General features: G+C 45.1%; 1 protein-coding gene across 3 annotated transcripts in view; it reads right to left on the bottom strand.

Moving 5' to 3' along the window:
• Positions 1-9,867, bottom strand: part of CREB3L2 (cAMP responsive element binding protein 3 like 2) — a 212,712-nt gene extending 202,845 nt beyond the window's left edge. For 2 of the 3 annotated variants that reach the window (XR_014172151.1, XM_081927136.1), the window contains exon 1: positions 9,378-9,867. Coding sequence is in view for 2 of the 3 variants with exons in the window: in XM_081927136.1 (XP_081783262.1) it covers positions 9,378-9,485 (108 nt within the window). In the remaining variant the exon portion in view is untranslated. The remainder of the gene's footprint in view (positions 1-9,377) is intronic. The other variant, XM_081927137.1, reaches the window with a different exon arrangement.
• Positions 9,868-18,190: the final 8,323 nt, after the last annotated feature.

Below are 18,190 nucleotides of genomic sequence, written 5' to 3'. Positions count from 1 at the left end.
AGAAGGTTGACGGTTCGACTCCCCACAACGGGGTGAGCTCCCATTGACCCAAGAGAAGGCCTTCTCAGTGACTGCACCTCTCACTTTTAGATTCCCGCACACTTTTTACCATTTTCCCACATCTTAGGACTACTCTTCCTTTGCGGCAGTATTCTCCTCCCTGAATTTTAAGAAATGGTGACCAGCCTTTCTTGGTTTCAGTTCTGGCTAATACAAGCACATACCTTGGTTTACAAACTTAATCTGTTGCAGAAGTCCGTTCTTAAACCAAAGCGTTCTTAAACCAAGGCGTGCTTTCCCACAGCAGTGGGGGACTCAATTTACAAATGGAACACACTCAACAGGAAGCGAAACATGTTCTTATTCCAAGGCAAAGTTCACAAACCCAAACCGGGTTCGGGTCTCCGCTCCTCCATATGCAGCTGCTGGGTGACCTTGGGCTAGTCACACTTCTTTGAAGTCTCTCAGCCCCACTCATCTCACAGAGTGTTTGTTGTGGGGGAGGAAGGGAAAGGAGAAAGTTAGCTGCTTTGAGACTCCTTTGGGTAGTGATAAAGCAGGATATCAAATCCAAACTCCTCCTCCTCTTCTTCCCCGGCATTTCCAGGTAGGGCTGGGAATGTCCTCTACCTGAAACCCTGGCAAGTCACTGCCAGTCTGGTAATACTGAGCTAGATAGTCTGGTTATATAAATATTTGCAATAAATAAGGTGGCTAACTTGGAGATATCAAGAAAGACACGTTAATTTCCTGCAAAGCAATGTAGATACATGCCTCATTCCCCTAAGTTTGAACATGGAGTCGTTTGTTGTGTGCATATAAAAAAACCGAGCTGTGTGGGGGAAAAAGGGGACAAGGCCGCAAACCAGATTCTCAACAGCAGCTTCAGAAAGACACAGAAAAACCACTCACTAGATAAGCTCTTCAGATAAACTTTACCTTATCACAGGGCTGAACATTTTCATTAGGAAACAGGAAAGCAAAGTCAAAGCAAGTGGGTGTTTAGACTTCACTGCTCTTTCCAAGTAATTTACCTGAAGAGAGATAAGGAAAGCTCAAAGTTTCCCCAGCTCATCCCCAGGAATGATCTCAACTCTGAACTTTAGGTGGAAAAAAGCAACAAGCAAAGCCATGTGGCCTGCTGCAATCTGAACCATGGACTCCTTGCCTCCTCATCCCAATTACGTACACTCCTTTGACCAAAATACAGAGTTTGTTTTCCTCCCACTGTTTTCTCCAAGTAGTTCAGAGTGATGCATATAATCCTCTTCCTTCCTTTTATTATTATACCAACCCTGAAAGGCAGGTCAGGTTGAGAGAGGTTTATGTGTGGGCCCCAAGATTACTATGCAACCATCGTGTATACCTAATAATAATAATCTTATTATTTGTACCCTGCCCACCTGTCTGGGTTGCTCCAGCCACTCTGAGCAGCTTCCAACACATGTAAAAGCATGTTTACTTGTGGGATCGCCTTACTGCATAAATGCCCAGTCAACCACTTCAATCAACTGCAGTTGGCGGTAACTGCATCTATTAGTGTACACTTCGGAACTCTCTGCCTATTGACACCAGGCGAGCGTCTAAAATTCAAGAAGTAGTTTATGTTCCCCTATTTGTCACTCCAGCTTATACCTTTGCTCCTTTAACACAAAAATAGTTTGATATACAAATACCAGAAACAAACACAGCAGTCCAAAGATAAACCGAAAAAGGTTGAGAAGAGAAATACTGTGTTGGCCATGTGCCAAAGAATATGGAGCTAAAATAATTCGCCCTTGTATAATTGTATACTGTACTCCTTTCTTATGGTGCAACTGGACAAATTGGCAGGAGATTCACAACCTAACCTTTCCGGTCTCGTTCCATTTGTAAAGTTAAAAGCAGCCACAGGGTGTGGGTAAAATAGACAAGAGGCTTGCCTAGTCTTGCCTTTCTTCTCATGCAACAGGTGAACTGGCTGTCTCCTTAGTTATCTATTTTCTCAAAACAGGTTTTTGTACAAGTGCAGCTTCTATATGGCAAAAAAACAAAAACTGGAGGGCTTATATTAACTTACATATTTAATTTTAAGATTTGTGTACTGGTGGTCATTGTATCTGCAATGTAAACTGATGGTGGTCTACTGTTATTGTTTGTATATTATTATTTTGGCTTGTTTTCCTTCTCTGATTTAATTTTATCTTTTTTCTCCTTTCCTCATTAAATCTGCAAATAGAAAATTTTATTTTAAAAATGTATAAATGGAAAGATTATCAGTGTCAAGTTATATTGGCTAGCTTGCTAAATTCCCCCTCAGTTCTCCTCCAACATGACACCTCTTTTTAAAAGAAAAAAATACAGTATATATCTCCTATAAACTGCAGAACAGCAGGTTTGCTTGAGAAGAGGGTGGATAAAAACCACAACAGGAGGAAAAGGTTGACTCAAATGCTCAGGTAAGCTGTTGACATTTCCAAGTTCCTGGTTAGAGTAACCTGCCTTTTAAATTTGCCTGCAAGCAATGAAGCAACAGACATTTCCATCCCTGTCAATATGTTGACATTGGTTGACCAACTAAGTGGTCCAGCAAAGGATCAACATTGTAAAAGATAACAGGGTTGAAAGACAAGCTGCTCCTTTATTTCTTTTGCATAATCACAAATTTTAAAAGAGGAGGAGTGAGTATTCTCTCTATCAAACTTGCCAGTGTTGGGGAAGTGCCACTGAACTCAGTGGGGATTACTTCTAAGTAGATGTGCACAGGACTGTACTGTTCAGTTCTTGTCATTGCAACTAACTTTGTTCCACTGGCGTCCATGAGGCACAGCAGTGACTAATTTTACCTGGACTCAGGCCAGGGTCTTGCGAAATGGCTGAAGCAGCTGTGCTTCATACCAGGTGTTTCATACTGCTCCCATCCCTATCCGAAGTTCGATTCGGAAACCAGAGTCAGCAGAAGAGGCCTGATTTGTGGTTATCTGTCGACGCTGCCCCTCACTTTCTTTCTTCACTTTTGATTCACCTGTCAAGAGGAATTAGAAGACTGGCTCTATTCAGAGCGACTTGCAAAGGCTCTTCAGATTACCTTTCCAGAGGCTCACAAATATGTGCAGCTGCGGAGAAAACAAGGTGTCTATTCACCAAGGAGAAATGCTGGATTCTCTGGCACTTGAGAATCAGCTAAAGACTTTAAAGTATTAAAGTATTTCACATGAGCCAATTGCCAGAGTTTTGGTGCATATTCAATATCCAGACCCCAGACACAGGAACCCAGACTGGTTTGCTGCAATACAGTGGTACCTCTGGTTGCGAAAGGGATCTGTTCCAGAGGCCTGTTCTCAACCTGAAAGGAACACAACCCACATCTGCGCATGCGCGGGTCGCGATTCGCTGCGCATGCACGAGTGGGGAAACCCGGAAGTAACTCTTTCCGGTACTTCCAGGTCGCTGCGGGACGCAATCTGAAAATGCTCAACCTGAAGCAAGCGTAACATGAGGTATGACTGTAATAGCAACCAATAGCTCTTCCAACTCTGCAATTCTATGATTTCATTATGGTCTAGTTGAGATTCCTGCATTGCAGGGGGTTGAACTAAATCATCCTCATGGTCCCTTCCAAATCTACAATTCTACAACGGCGTTTCTGGGTTCCGTTGCAGTGTCCCACTGCCAGCCCAAAAGCGGAGATGAGCCCATAGTCAAATTCGACTGGACTTAACTGTCTAGGGGTCTTTACCAACAATTCTAACATTCTATTATTATTATTATTATTCCTGAAACATCAGTTGTAGTGGCCAAAATGAAGTCGATAGTGGGAAATAAGGTGAAGCTAAGACTCAGGGTCTTGTTTGGATTTTGTTGGTTTAAAAAAACAACCATCGCACACAACAATTTTAATTTTTGTTTGCGACATTTAAAAGTGTTAACAATCTACCCTAGCACCTCAGGATATGATATAAATTGCTAACAGCAAAAAATAACAATGAAGATTATATACATGCAACCAAAATGCTTCTCTCGCTATCAGGCTAGCTGTGTGGGTCATGGATGATCAAACTATTTAGCAGGAGTTAAACAAAAAACAGCCAACATTTGTGGGTTTGCATTCCAGCATTTGAAAGTCTAATGAAAATGTGGAGGGGAATTCCAGTGGATGAATATTGTGCTGGAAGGCAACACCTTCCCAAACAGTTCTTCAGTAAAACAGAGTTTAGAAGAATTTCCTGCTGCTAATGCCCTTGCCAACTCAAAAGCAGAAGACCCCACAGAACATGCCCCGGCCTCCAAGTCGTTCCACAAAAATAACATTATGCAAGGTAAAAGAAGAAGCTTTGAGTGATAGAGGAAGAGAATAGTATCTGACACTTTTATGTTTTATAATTATATTAATTGCAAGGAATTGCAATACAGAAGACAACGATACCACTAGAAACGAGCAAAACTGGAATATGACAATGAATTTTAATTCATCTCACTGTTGTGGTTTATTCTTTGGTGAGGAGAATCGTATGCAAATTAGAGCAATTCATACAGGAAAAATTTCTGATGTACGAGAGCCTGGTGTAGCCAACATAGTGCGCTCCAGATGCTGAACTCCAGTTCCCATCATTCCTGACCTCTGGCCATGCTGGCTGGGGCTGATGGGAGTTGGAGTTCTAAACATCTAGAGGTGGTGCACTGGGTACAGAGCTGGGAAATTTTTCCACTTCATATCTCGGACACAGCTGAAAACAATTACCAGCTTCCATGTATTTCAAGAAAAGTGGAAAGAGGGTAGGGGGGACACCAAGTACAGCGGTACCTCGGGTTAAGAACTTAATTCGTTCTGGGTTAGCAGAGTCTGAAACCCGAAGTGTCTGTAACCTGAAGCATCTGTAACCCGAGGTAGCACTGTAGTTTATCAGGGATAGCAAAATGTGTCTGCTCTCTGGGTTAGGAAGTCAGAAGCTGACTCAGACTGTTGGTATATAAATTCTAAAAACAGCAATAGATTTTTGTTTTCATTTCAAGAAGCCCACAATGATCTACTCTGCACAGCAGAGCTCTCCAGCTATTTAGGCAGAAGTGTTTCCCATAATCTGCTCCTTCTAATTACGGCAGCGTTGCCATATGTCTGGAATTTCAAGGTTGGAAGTGGCATCTGGTGGGAATTTTTGTCCTGGATCTTCGGCAACATAAAATTGCAGTCTCCATTCCCACCCCCCATCCCGCCCAAAGCTCAACCACTTTGGGAATTTTCTATTTTAAAAAAAGCTAACATTTGTTTGTGTCCGGATTTTCCCTAAATTAGGGTATCAATCAAGATGATGATGATGATAATTTATTATTTATACCCTGCCCATCTGGCTGGGTTTCCCCAGCCACTCTGGGCAGTTCCCAACAGAATATTAAAAACACGAGAAAACACCAGCCATTAAAAACTTCCTTAAAGAGGGCTGCCTTCAGATGTCTTCTAAACGTCAGATACATTGGTACCTCAGGTTACAGACACTTCAGGTTACAGACTCCGCTAACCCAGAAATAGTACCTCAGGTTAAGAACTTTGCTTCAGGATGAGAACAGAAATCGCGCAGCAGCAGCGCGGTGGCAGCGGGAGGCCCCATTAGCTAAAGTGGTACCTCAGGTTAAGAACAGTTTCAGGTTAAGATTGGACCTCCAGAACGAATTAAGTATGTAACCAGAGGTACCACTGTAGTTGTTTATTTCCTTGATATCTGATGGGAGGGCGTTCAAAAGGCAAGCACCACTATCAAAAAGGCCCTCTGCCTGGTTCCCTGTAACCTCACTTCTCGCAGTGAGGGAACCACCAGAAGGCCCTCAGCGTGGGACCTCAGTGCCAGGCCAAACGATGGGGGTGGAGATGCTCCTTCAGGTATACTGGGCTGAAGCCATTTAGGGCTTTAGAGATCAGCACCAACACTTTGAATTGTGCTCAGAAACATACTGATTGAATATTTGAAGCTCTGCAAGCAAAGCAGGTTTTTTACCAATAATGCAAATACATCATTACTTCACTTGGGGAAACCCCTGCCATTTTGATAGGCAAGGTGGGTGCACTGGGAGAGCTTCCCTCTTAGAAAGACCACAAAGGAGTATCCTCAGGAATGAGATGCTGTATTTCTGCCAGGAGGGCAGAATGAGACATGCAGGGGAGGGAAAACAATGTCAAGAATGGTGGCGTGCAGGCTTTGCATCCTCTGCAATGTTGCCCTGAAGGCTGGTATTTAAATCCGTTTCAACAGAAGTGAATGTGGGGAGAAAGTAAAGGGATAGCATGGGATGCATACTAAACATACCCTGGACATGTGAGCTTCATTCCCTTCCCAACTTCTCTCCAGAATATCTCAAATCACAGCCGGTTTACCCCACGGAACTCAATGGGAACCGCTGGGAACCAAGACAGCCCCTTATCTGCATAGTCTCATCCTGGGCCCCATTCTAGGTCACACTAGCACAAGGTGACCCAACATCAGTGCCAAATTTACGTATAAGCTAAACAAGCTATAGCTTAGGACCCCACTCCCTTGGGGCCCCCAAAAAAAGTTTAAAGGGGGGGGAACTGGATGTACAGTGCCAAAATATAAGATTAAAAAAACAAATAAAATAAAACCTACATACAACAACAGTATGTGGTGTTGTGTAGCCTCCTAGGATGCAAGCAATGGGCCCCACCTGCTTGCCTGCTCCCTAAAATATCACTGGTTTGCTCATTTCTAGATATAGGGTGCCTACATTCTGCATGGACTGGTTGCATGGCAATATGTGCAAATGGCTTTAGATACCTATTAGGTCTGTAAATTATCACATAGCATACATTCAACACAAGAAGCAGCGACAATTTGTTGTTGACAAAGGACAGCTGGACATATAAAGGGCCCCATTACCTTCAATAGCTTAGGGCCTCATCAAACTTAAATCCAGCCCTGCTAGTTGTTATTGGCTTCCCAATGCCCACCTGCCCCAGCAGATGGGCCATGATACAAGATGATGGAAGTCGCAGTCCAACAACATCTGGAGAGCATCGCCATGGATACCGTCTGCACAGAGGTGCATCTGGCTTCATCACTGTACCTCTTTCAGGAAATGCTAAAGAATCATCTCTTTACACACCTCAGGTGTGTGTTTTCAGGACCCACCATATTCCTGTAAGTGTAAGATTTAACCATCTTTAATTCTGGATTTTAAATTGTAACCAAGGGAAGGATGGGTAACAAATATGATTACTTGCTTAATTAATTAAAACTAGCACCTGACAAATATACCTGCCATGGATGCACTGAAAGAACATCCTTGTGATAAATCCCAGCTGAAATTAATTTTCATATACCCATTACAGATCACACATTGAGCCAGCCACACTTCTAAAATGTTCAGTCTAGGACAGCACAGACTGGCATGCTGAGCTCCAAGAATTAATGCCATAAGCAGAGAAAGTGGCTGAACTTAATTGCCTCTTGACTGCTGAGCTGCACTGAGGCTGTCACATCTAGAACCCCTTATTAGGTACTTTGGTTTAATTGCAATGGGGAGTGCCCATGTCATTGCCAAGTGTTGCCAGGATCGCTACTGTGTGAAGAGTGCAACCAGACTCTGCAGTCCCAAATCAACCACACGGGGTGCGTTCCTAGTACCCTATGCATGGCAAGTGTACCATCTGATGCCAAAAACTAAGATGAAGCACCGTCTTCTGTTGAAATACCTAGGCTTGATACAAGGGTATGCTTGCTTTAGGGCAGCATAGATCTTTTCACCAGCAGAAATAAAGCGTAAACAACTAGGGCCAGGGAAACTTAGCCTCCTATAATATTTTGGATACCCCTCACCTCAGGATATTGAGAGGTGTTGTGTTGTGTGCCAGAGAGCTAGGGAAATTCTCTTTGTGAAATGCAGAGAGACTTGTTGCTCTCTCCGACACTGCGCTAGTCTGGATGGATAGGACATTTGCCATGTGGAAATGCATTAGTATATATGTGAATATGAACTGTGTGTGCAGCCAATGCCAACTTGGAGACTGTTTTTAAAGCGTTATGTCCTCACGGTGGGTGGAAGGACTTTTCCCTCTGACTTTTCAAAAAGTTGGTTCTCTTCCTGAGGGGGAAAAATCATTCTGCACATTTCAAAATGCTTTCTCCTCCGATGCCTTTTCCTTTTAAAAAAAGAGAAAAAAACTCAACTTTTTACAGTGGGGAGGAACCTTGCACATGCTCCAAGTCATTCTTGCCTTAAGTGCCAAGCATTCTTAAAATAAAAGTGAGAAAAAGATACACACACCACCAACTTTGCTTGCTCAAATAGATCTCCTTTTTCTCCAGCAGTCTGGGGATAAAGTTGTACGTGCAGAGACTGAGTTTGGATAAAGTCGCTGGTGCACACTTTCCAGCAAGAGGAAAAACCTCCAACATCTGGCACAAAGCACTGATTATCTCTTACTTGCTTTCATGGCTACCACTGCAGAACCACCATAAATATTCTTTGGAGACATGGGCATTTACTTCCTTTCAGCAAACTAAAAGCAGGCAGGGCAGAGGGAACACCAGGAACCAGGTCTGCAAAAGTTTCAGAGCTTGGAATGCTGCCCAAAGAATGAGACCGTTATTGCGGTTCTCAGAAAGACTGCTATTTTCTTGCTGACAACTCTTAATAGGAACCTCTCAATGTGCAGGAACAGGAAAGAGTCCAATCAGAAGTTTCGTAACAAGCACTTCTGAAGAAATAGGAATCCCCACGCTTAAACCACACACATATATATATGCTGGTCCAAACAGGCCTTGTGGGCAGTAATTAGATTTGAATCAAGAAACACAGATAACCCTTCAAAGTACAGTACAGGTATTTCCTCCTTGCGTCAACGGCTCCTAATTCCCCCCCCCCCTGCTGAAATTCCAAACTCCAGGCTCTCCACCATCTTTTAAAAAACCATAAAGCTGTTTTGAGAACTCTTCACTGGCCCTACAGCAGACAGCACCTGGCACTTATTCTAACACCCATGAGCAGACAGAGCAGACTGCTCTTTTTGAAAACAGAGGGAGGAAAACTTAAGTCATGAAAAGGGAGTGGGGAGGTGGACAGACAAAGTGCAAGAGATGCCAATTCCAGATGAGCTCAACATAACTTTTTTTCCAAGAAAAAAAGAGACTCCTCCTACATAATGAAAGCTCAGGAAGGGGTTCCTAATAGCAGGGTGACTTTCTGAAGCCAGATGTGCGCCAGCCAGAACTTTTTCTTCCACCCACAAGGAGTAAACCCCACCTCTAAGTTACTTTTTAAAAACCCACACACTTCTTACAGAGTGGATAACTGCATCGCAAGCCAACATAATAAAGTTTCGTTGTGCCGCCCCATTCCCCATGCCTTCCACCACTACCAGTGTCCCAGTGTTTTGACCGTGTTCTCACCGTGCTGTAGAGCAGGGCATCAGAGTCCACCGGTTCCGACAACTCGCTCAGCTTTCGGTCCCAGTGCAACAGGTTCTGCTCCCCGCTTTCCAGCCCATCCATGGCCATTTCGGACCTCAGCAATACCAAGAGCGGGGGGGCGGGGGAGAGAAATATGCACTCTTGGAGCACTTCGGAACGATCACAGAAAACAAACTTGTGCCATAAGGCTGGAAAAAACGCCGCCGCCCCCTGCCTCTGTGCGCCTTACTCCCTTAGAAAAGGAATAAAATAGAAGCTATATAATAATATAACTGAAAATGTCAGACACTCGCCAATCTACAACTAGCAAAAAATAAATAAATGCAACAGCCAGCTAGTTTTGCAACCATATGTCCTAGATCTCGGGCGCGCATCTGGTTTCAAGCAAGACCTCCGTTTCCCAACTGGCAGAGACCTTCCCCAGAGCTCCTGAAACCCCAAACTGCCACCAGCTGCTGCCTTCCCTCCAGCCCCCACCAGATTCTTGGCTCCGCCCCCCGCCCTGGCCAATCAGCGAAGGCAAGCTCGGGACCTTCGAAGGCGAGCGCCCAATCAGAATCCAGAAGCCGATTCCCTGGCTCTTCCACCCTCCCCATTCCATAGCCGCTTCCTACACTTCCCCAGCTGTGGAATGTGGGCGGGGAAGTCCCGATTACGTCAAGCAGGGAAAAGGCCCTCTCCACCCCCACCCCCGCCTCCCTCGACCCTCTCTGTCCCTGACCAATAGCCTTCCGCCCTGGATGTTCCAGCCGCTCCGAGGGACCGGCAACGTTCGGAAAGTGGCGCGCGCCGCAGCCAATGACCTAGCGACAAGACAACAGCTTGGGGGAAAGCCCCGCCTACTTTTGGAGGAGCAAAATAAAAATAAAGCCTTGAAAGTAGACCCGGGGGAAAATAACCTCTTAACACTGGAGATGGGAGGGAGGGGACAGGAAATGGGCTATGATTCTTCCTTGCAGCTCAATGTCCAGCACCAATTTGTCACTGAGTTTCTCTGGAACCGGATTGATTGCTTTATAGGGAACTGGGAGCAAAGTTCTCTTTTCTTGAGAAAGCAAACATCAGAGCAGAGCTGAAAAGAAAAGGTGTGGGAGGGGGAAGCCGGATCCAAAACGGGGGCGAGGGATGAATATATGGGCACATCAAAAGGAACATTTGGGTAGTTGAAAAACTCAGGACAAGTCGAGGTTAGGTTAGGAGATGTAAAAAGTGACTGATAAGAATTTGGAAAGTGAGTTAAGTAGTCGAGGCTCCCCTGGACTCGCAGGACTCTGAGCAACTATGCCCATTCTTCCTCCCCCTGCTAAAGATAACTCCCCCCCACAGACTGATAGATCTGTGAGCAATGCCAGATTTACATATAAGCTAAACAAGCTATAGCTTGGGGCCCCACTCTCGTGGCCCCCCAAAAAAATTAAAGGGGAAAAAATTGGATGCACAAAATGCATATTGGATAACAAAATGCATATTTTGTTATGTGCAGATGGCTTTAGATACCTATTAGGTTCATAAATTACCATCAGCATATATTCAACATAAAAAACAGCGACAATTTGTTGTTGACAAAGGACAGCTGGACATATAAAGGGCCCCATTACCTTCAGTAGCTTAGGGCCTCATCAAACCTAAATCCAGCCCTGTCTGTAAGGATAGCCCTGCTAGATCAGGCAGTGATCTAGTCCCGCATCCTGTTCTCACAGTGGCCAAGCAGGCATCCATAGAAAGCCCACAAGCAGTACCCATACTAGAACTCGTAGCAATTCGCTTCACTTTTGTACCTCATTAACCATGTTTTCAGGACGTAGAACCTTCCTCCTCCTAGCATGGTATGTCCCCTTCTTCTGCCCACACACAGCCAGATAAATATGATGTGGTTTGCTGAAAACAACAAAGGGAGTGGGAACCATGGCATGGACTCACAAAAGTGAGGGACTTATTAAATAAACATACAAGGGACACATGCCAGGAAGCCAGCTCTATCAAACCACAGTTTCCCAGCCTGTAATGGGGCCAGCCCTACTGTTCGTCTCAGTGGGGCAGCTTCCTCAGGCATCACGAAAGAGCAATTGTAAGCTATTTAATTTATCATTGTTGTATTTTGTCTTGACAGGGAGGGGGAGAGGCAGTTGTGGGATTTTCTGCCTCAGAAGCCAAAACAAATTTGGCTGGCCTTTGATACTTATGTACCTTGGACTTCAGGGAGCGAGGGCACCATTTGGTGCTCCGCTTCAGGCAGCAAAACGATTTGGGTCAGCCCTGGCACATGTCCCTGTATGTGTACAGACACGTTTCTCCCCACATACTTCACAGCATTCGGCAGGACACACTTAACATGTACACAACAACAAGACTCCCATGTAAAGTGCAGATTACAGGAAAACTGAGGTGGGGTGGGTAGAGAGAGCAATATAGTAATGGCATAAATACACTTCAACCAAAGGGTGGAGTTGGATGTACTTCTGTAAGAATAACAGTGACACCTTTTTCTGTTCCAAGGTGCATTTCAAAGGGTGCAACAAAAGCAAATAGTCCACTCGTTCATTATGTAACTGTTATGAAAGAGCTGGTACATTTCCTTGTTTTTTTCTTCTTCCTTCCCTCTCCACCTTTATTCCTTCCACATCATGGCATTAGATTGCAAAGCATGGCTTTTAAAAATTATAATTTACTGGCAGAAAGGTGGTGTATAAATCAACAAGCATGACCCAGTTCTGCAAGCTTTCAATACAGTACACATTGAAGGACAAAAGCCACCTTAGGAGAGTGCTGATTAATTGGTCTTCATTACATCACCTGCCTACCATATGCATTTCCCAATCCCCAGTTTATGGGATGTCAGTGGCGAATAGTCCTGAGGCTCTTCCAGACAACCTGTTTTCCAATTTGTTTATGTGGAGATCAGTTGAGCTTTCTTTCTTATTTGTTTGTGGGGAGATTATAGCACAATGAAGATCGTCCTGATTTGAATGCAGGATGCTTATGTGTCTTTCTTTGAAATCATTAACTTATGAAGTGCATTTCCCTATCACTTACCTAACTGCAAAAAGTCCAGGGTTTTTAGAAATGGATTCGTTGCAACAGAGCTCTTCCATCTCTTTTAATTGCACACCTTATATAAATCCTTGCTGCAATTTAAATAGCAATACATTTCCTCATCGTGTGGAGGACTGTGACCTGTCTGCCTGCTCAGTCTGCTCCAGGTGCTAAGTGTCAATGGGCAACTTCAAGGCCCCATCAATATTGCTTTTGTTTCCAGCCCACTCAGGCAAATGCAACATAACATGTGAGCAGAGTAATGCACACATAGCTGCAGTGCCTGCTGGAGTGAAAAAGGAACTAGAGGAGATAGCCAGCCTGATCAGCAATAACCAGAGCAGAAGGTCATGAGGATGGGAACACCACAGGGGAAACGGGGGGATGGAACTCTGCAGCCACCCAAAGCCCAGCATCCTCTGCCTGAGGAATCCACCCCTTCAGCCTAGTGAAAGGTCCAGCCCTCCTAGTTTTACCTAGACTTTACATGCAAGTATTTGACAACAAAAGTGCTGCCTCCTCAAAAAGTGCAGGTGTGACATTACCAATCTCAAGAAGACGACAAGATGCCAACGTTATCAAGGGCTCTGTCCAAAGCCAAGGTTATAGCAGCTGGCTGGAGGCTGGTTTTCACATTATGAAACACATTCTGAAATGCTAGGCCAGAGGGTGTGAGGGTGTTTGCATTTCTGATCCTTTTGCAAGCAAAATTTCAACTGTGCTCACATGACCTTTAGTGGAGTTTGTATTAAATAGCATTCATCTTTTTCTGTTTAAAAGATGTATGATTATGTAGCTGGGCAGAGAGGTGCTGTGCAGCTGCCACTCATTCGGAAGAAGTTCTGGTTGCACTTATTACTGATATACCTTTTCTAGTGAGCCTTTTCCGATGAGCGTGGAATAACTGGCCCTGTTTGCATGTAAACCTCTGCCTCTCCCTTGCCCCCCTTCACACTGTTAAAAGCTGCACACTGCACTGTTATAGTTGTGTTAATGTTTCCGATGTAATTAATGTAAAGTATAATTATATGCATTTTGGAGGGGGCGGGACTCCTTGAAAACAAACAGTAATTATGTGTACACAAGAAAATTTAACCTGGGGGATTTCTCCATGTAAAGCAGAAGCTGTGGCCTGCCAGATGGTGTGGGACTAGCTTCCATTATTCCTGACCATCGGCTGGGACTATTGGGAGCTAAAGTGCAACAACATTGAGCAGGCCACAGGTCTATACCGTGGTACCTCGGGTTAAGTACTTAATTCGTTCTGGAGGTCCGTTCTTAACCTGAAACTGTTCTTATCCTGAAGCACCACTTTAGCTAATGGGGCCTCCCACTGCCGCCATACCGCCGGAGCACGATTTCTGTTCTTATCCTGAAGCAAAGTTCTTAACCCGAGGTACTATTTCTGGGTTAGCAGAGTCTGTAACCTGAAGCGTATGTAACCTGAGGTACCACTGTATTCTGCCACACAGCTATGACCCCCTTCCCCAGTCAGTTCACCTTCACATTCTCACAGCCTGTACAAGTGACCAGTCTTAAGTGGCTGCTCTTTGTAGAATACAAATCCCAACACACGGTGCAGAGGCAGGAATGCTTCTGAAAAACCACCAGAGGGGAGAGTGCTCGTGAGCTTGGGTCCTGCTTAGAGGTTTCCCACAGGCATCTAGGTGGCCACTAAGGGAACAAGATGCTGTTCCAGATGGGCCACTGACCTGATCCAGCAGATTTTCCTTGTGTTCTTACATTCTAGAGGCCAAAGAGTCTTCCAGCCTACAACTAACCCAAAAAGAACACAACCAAGAAAGTTGCTGTTTTAATAAAGGGCTCTGTGCAGGTGGCGCTGTGGGTTAAACCACAGAGCCTAGGACTTGCCGATCAGAAGGTTGGCGGTTCAAATCCCCCAACGGGGTGAGCTCCCGTTGCTCAGTCCCTTCTCCTGCCAACCTAGCAGTTCGAAAGCATGTCAAAGTGCAAGTAGATAAATAGGTACCACTCTGGCGGGAAGGTAAACGGTGTTTCCGTGCGCTGCTCTGGTTTGCCAGAAGCAGCATAGTCCTGCTGGCCACGTGACCCGGAAGCTGTCTGCCGGCTCCCTTGGCCAATAAAGCGAGATGAGCACTGCAACCCCAGAGTTGTTCGCGACTGGACCTAATGGTCAGGGGTCCCTTTACCTTTACCTGTGCCCTTTTGGCCAAAACAGAGCCAACCAGCTTCTAGCTCAGGAACATCCAATGTCTGAAGCAGAACAAGTGAGGAGTCTGGCTTGGAGAGAGCCCCAAGAACCAGATGGAGAAGTCCAGAGGGTTGCATTTGGTCCCTGGGCCCAAGGTTCCCCGCCCCCTGTTCTATCTGAATCAATGATCTTATTCCGCATGATGAGAAATTAGGAACTAAACAACAGCAAAAAAATGATGCCCCATTCTGTGAATAGCCCCTACCCTTCTGCTGATATCCTGCATCATGGGTTGGGGAACCTGCAGCTCTCTCAGTGGCGTAGCGTGGGGGGTGCAGGGGGGGCCGGCCGCACCGGGCGCAACATCTGGGGGTTAGGGTTAGGGGGCGCAAATCCACGGGTTAGGGGGTGCAAATTACTTGCCTTGCCCCGGGTGCTGACAACCCACGCTACGCCACTGAGCTCTCTAGCTGTTGTTGGACTCCAACTCCCATCAGCCCCTGCCAGTGTGGCCAATGGTCAGGCATGATGAGAGTTGTAGTTCAGCGACATCAGGAGGGGCCCGGGTTCCCCATCCTTTCTGTAGCTACTCAATGCAGCATATCTGAAAGCACAGCACTCCAGAGCTGTCGCTGACAAAGCTCTGCAATCTACGAAAGCTCATTCTATGAACGTCCAAAACCTTGCACTGGGCAATGTGCCTGCCGCTGTGCTTTTAACTGAACCATTCCAGTCAAGCACAATGGCAAGGGCAGGGTTTCCTCATAACTCAGATTGGAAACTGCAAAGGCTATCTGGATAAGGGCCAATGACTCCAACTGGCTCAAAGGCCAAGTTATTTCCCAGCAAAAAAATTGCAAAATTCACAGTGTTGCTTTGTAATGTCTGTCATTCTGAAGCTCCTTCCCAGCTTTCCAATGGAACAGAGACGTAGACTGCAAGAAGGGCCATGCTAAATCAAGCCAATAGCCCATCTAGTCTGGTATCCTGTTTTCTCTATAGCCAACCATTATGTCTATGGGAAGCCTACAGGCAGGACCTAAATTTGCACTCCCATTTGTGATTCTTAGTGGCTGGTATTCAGAGGCAGCCATCATGGCTAGTAGCTGTTGATAATCTTATCCTCTGTGAATTTATTTTATTTTTAAAAAGGGGGAAAACCTCAAAGTGGTTTTAACGCTATATAAGTTGATGGCCATCACTACCTCTTGTACCTACTTCTTTTTTAATATATATATTTTATTGAAAAATTTTAGCAAACAAATTATCAATCAATATCACCATTTACACCCCCCCCTCTTTTTTTTCCTCTCTCCCTTCCCTCCCCCCAGACTTCCCTCAGCTCCCCTCTCTGGTTTCTATGCGCATATTGTTCTCTGCATATTATAAAATTGTACATATATTGCCTTATCCATCATGTATTCAACTAATAAATTTGTGGATGTTTATTCAAAGCCTGCCAAGGAGTCCAAATCATTTTGTTGTGTTTTTAGATAATTTGTAAAAAGTTCCCATTCTTCCTTAATTGTACCTTCTTACACATGCAAAGAGGGACGTAGGAGGCGCTGTGGGTTAAATCACAGAGCCTAGGGCTTGCTGATCAGAAGGTTGGAGGTTCAAATCCCCACGATGGGGTGAGCTCCCGTTGCTCAGTCCCTGCTCCTGCCAACCTAGCAGTTCGAAAGCACATCAAAGTGCAAGTAGATAAATAGGTACCACTAAGGCGGGAAGGTAAACAGCATTTCCATGCAGTGCTCTGGTTTGCCAGAAGCGGCTTAGTCATGCTGGCCAAAAAGCTGTATGCCGGCTCCATCAGCCAATAAAGCAAGATGAGCACCACAACCCCAGAGTCGGCCACGACTGGATCTAATGGTCAGGGGTCACTTTACCTTTACACATGCAAATACATAGCACATAGTACATTGCAGGAGCATAGGAATATCAGAAGCTGCCTTATGCAGAATCGGACTGTTGATCTATCCAGCTAAATATTGTCTACACTGACTGGCAGCTGGTTCCCAGGGTTTCAGGCAGCACTCTCTTCTAGGAGACAACAGGGATTGAACCTGAGACCTTCTGCATGCAAAGCTACAGCCCTTCTCTTGCAGAGATTGGTTGGCTTCAAAGCCTATCCAGAACAACAGACCTGGACCAGACTTTGGCTTCTTGAATGCCCTCTGCATAAAGATAAACAGCCAGAGTTGGGGAGGGGGGAGAGAGAAACACCGTCTGTTATGTCCGTTCACAGAGATCAACATCTACGCCTCTGTTCCTGCTCACAACTGAACTGGAACAGTTCGAAGATAAACGATGACGAGCGATCACATGAACCGGTTGAGCGGCTTCTCTTATCAGATTTAAGTTCCCTTGTTAGGTATTGGCTCATAGGGCAATCCTGTACTCACACAGTGACATGTGCAGAGTCCCAGTGATGTAGATGGCCTGGGGCATAGTGGACTGGGTCCCACATCGCAGCCATTGCCGACCGGATAAGCTGGTTTCACACCATGAAGTTTTGTTCCAAACGGCTCTTTATTTTCTTTCCACCCCTCTCTTGCTCCTAAAACATTCAACTCTTCATTTAACCAGCTTCCTCCAGTCCTAGTTCTTCTAGTCCCCCTTTTTCTTAAGAATTCCAGTTTTGTGCATGATAAACTGGCTTTTAAAAAAAGTATCAGATACAAATTTACAGAGCCCAGATCCATCAGCTGCTATGAGCCACTGTAAGTATAAAATGCACCTCTGTGATTGTCAAATAATGACTCCTTATCATATCCGGAGACAGTCTATCCCTAGGTATGATATGCTGAGGACAAAGAATGGGTAAGGGCTTGCTGCTTCATTGCCCTGAAAACATCTAACTGGCCACTCTATGAAGCTGAAGGCAGGATTAGATGTACCATAACCTGATCTAACAGAGCCCTTAAGATTTTAACTGAATGATAAAAAACCTTATATGACCAGCTGGAAGGTTAAACTGATTCCGTCATTATATGCAGCTGCTACAGCTGAACGTAAGACAAGTCTGCTAGATAGGCCAAGGGCCCATCTAGTAATAGAATCATGGAATTGTAGAGTTAGAGGGGTCCTCTAATCCAATCCTCTGCAATGCAGGAACCACAGCTAAAGAATTCCTCATAGATGATCATCCAACCTCTGCTTAAAAATCTGCAATGAAGAGGAGTCCACCACCTTCTGAGGGACCCGGTTGCACTGTTGAACAGCTCTTACCATCACCACGTTCTTCCTGATGTTTAGTTAGAATCTACTTTCTTATAATTTGGATCCATTGGTTCGGATCCTACTCTCTGGAGCTGCAGAAAACAAGCTTGCTCCATGTGGCAGCCCTTCAAGTATTCAAAGATGACTATCCTATCACTTCTCAAGCCTTCGATTCCCCAGGCTAAACATACCCAGCTTAGAATGGCCCCTGTCTGGCATTAGACAAGCCTTAGACTCGTCCAGATGTTCTTTCACCCTTCCTGACTGCTGGTCATGCAGAGTGGGATGAAGGGAGTTGGATTAAACAACATCTGGAGGCCACAGATGTCCGTCCTCCCATTATAAACCCATACATACAGGAAAG

This window comes from Podarcis melisellensis, assembly GCF_964234715.1.
Source record: "Podarcis melisellensis genome assembly, chromosome: 10".
Taxonomy (NCBI): Eukaryota; Metazoa; Chordata; class Lepidosauria; order Squamata; family Lacertidae; genus Podarcis; species Podarcis melisellensis.
The sequence above is the reverse complement of the archived record's forward strand: the minus strand, read 5'-3'. Positions and strand labels throughout refer to the sequence as shown.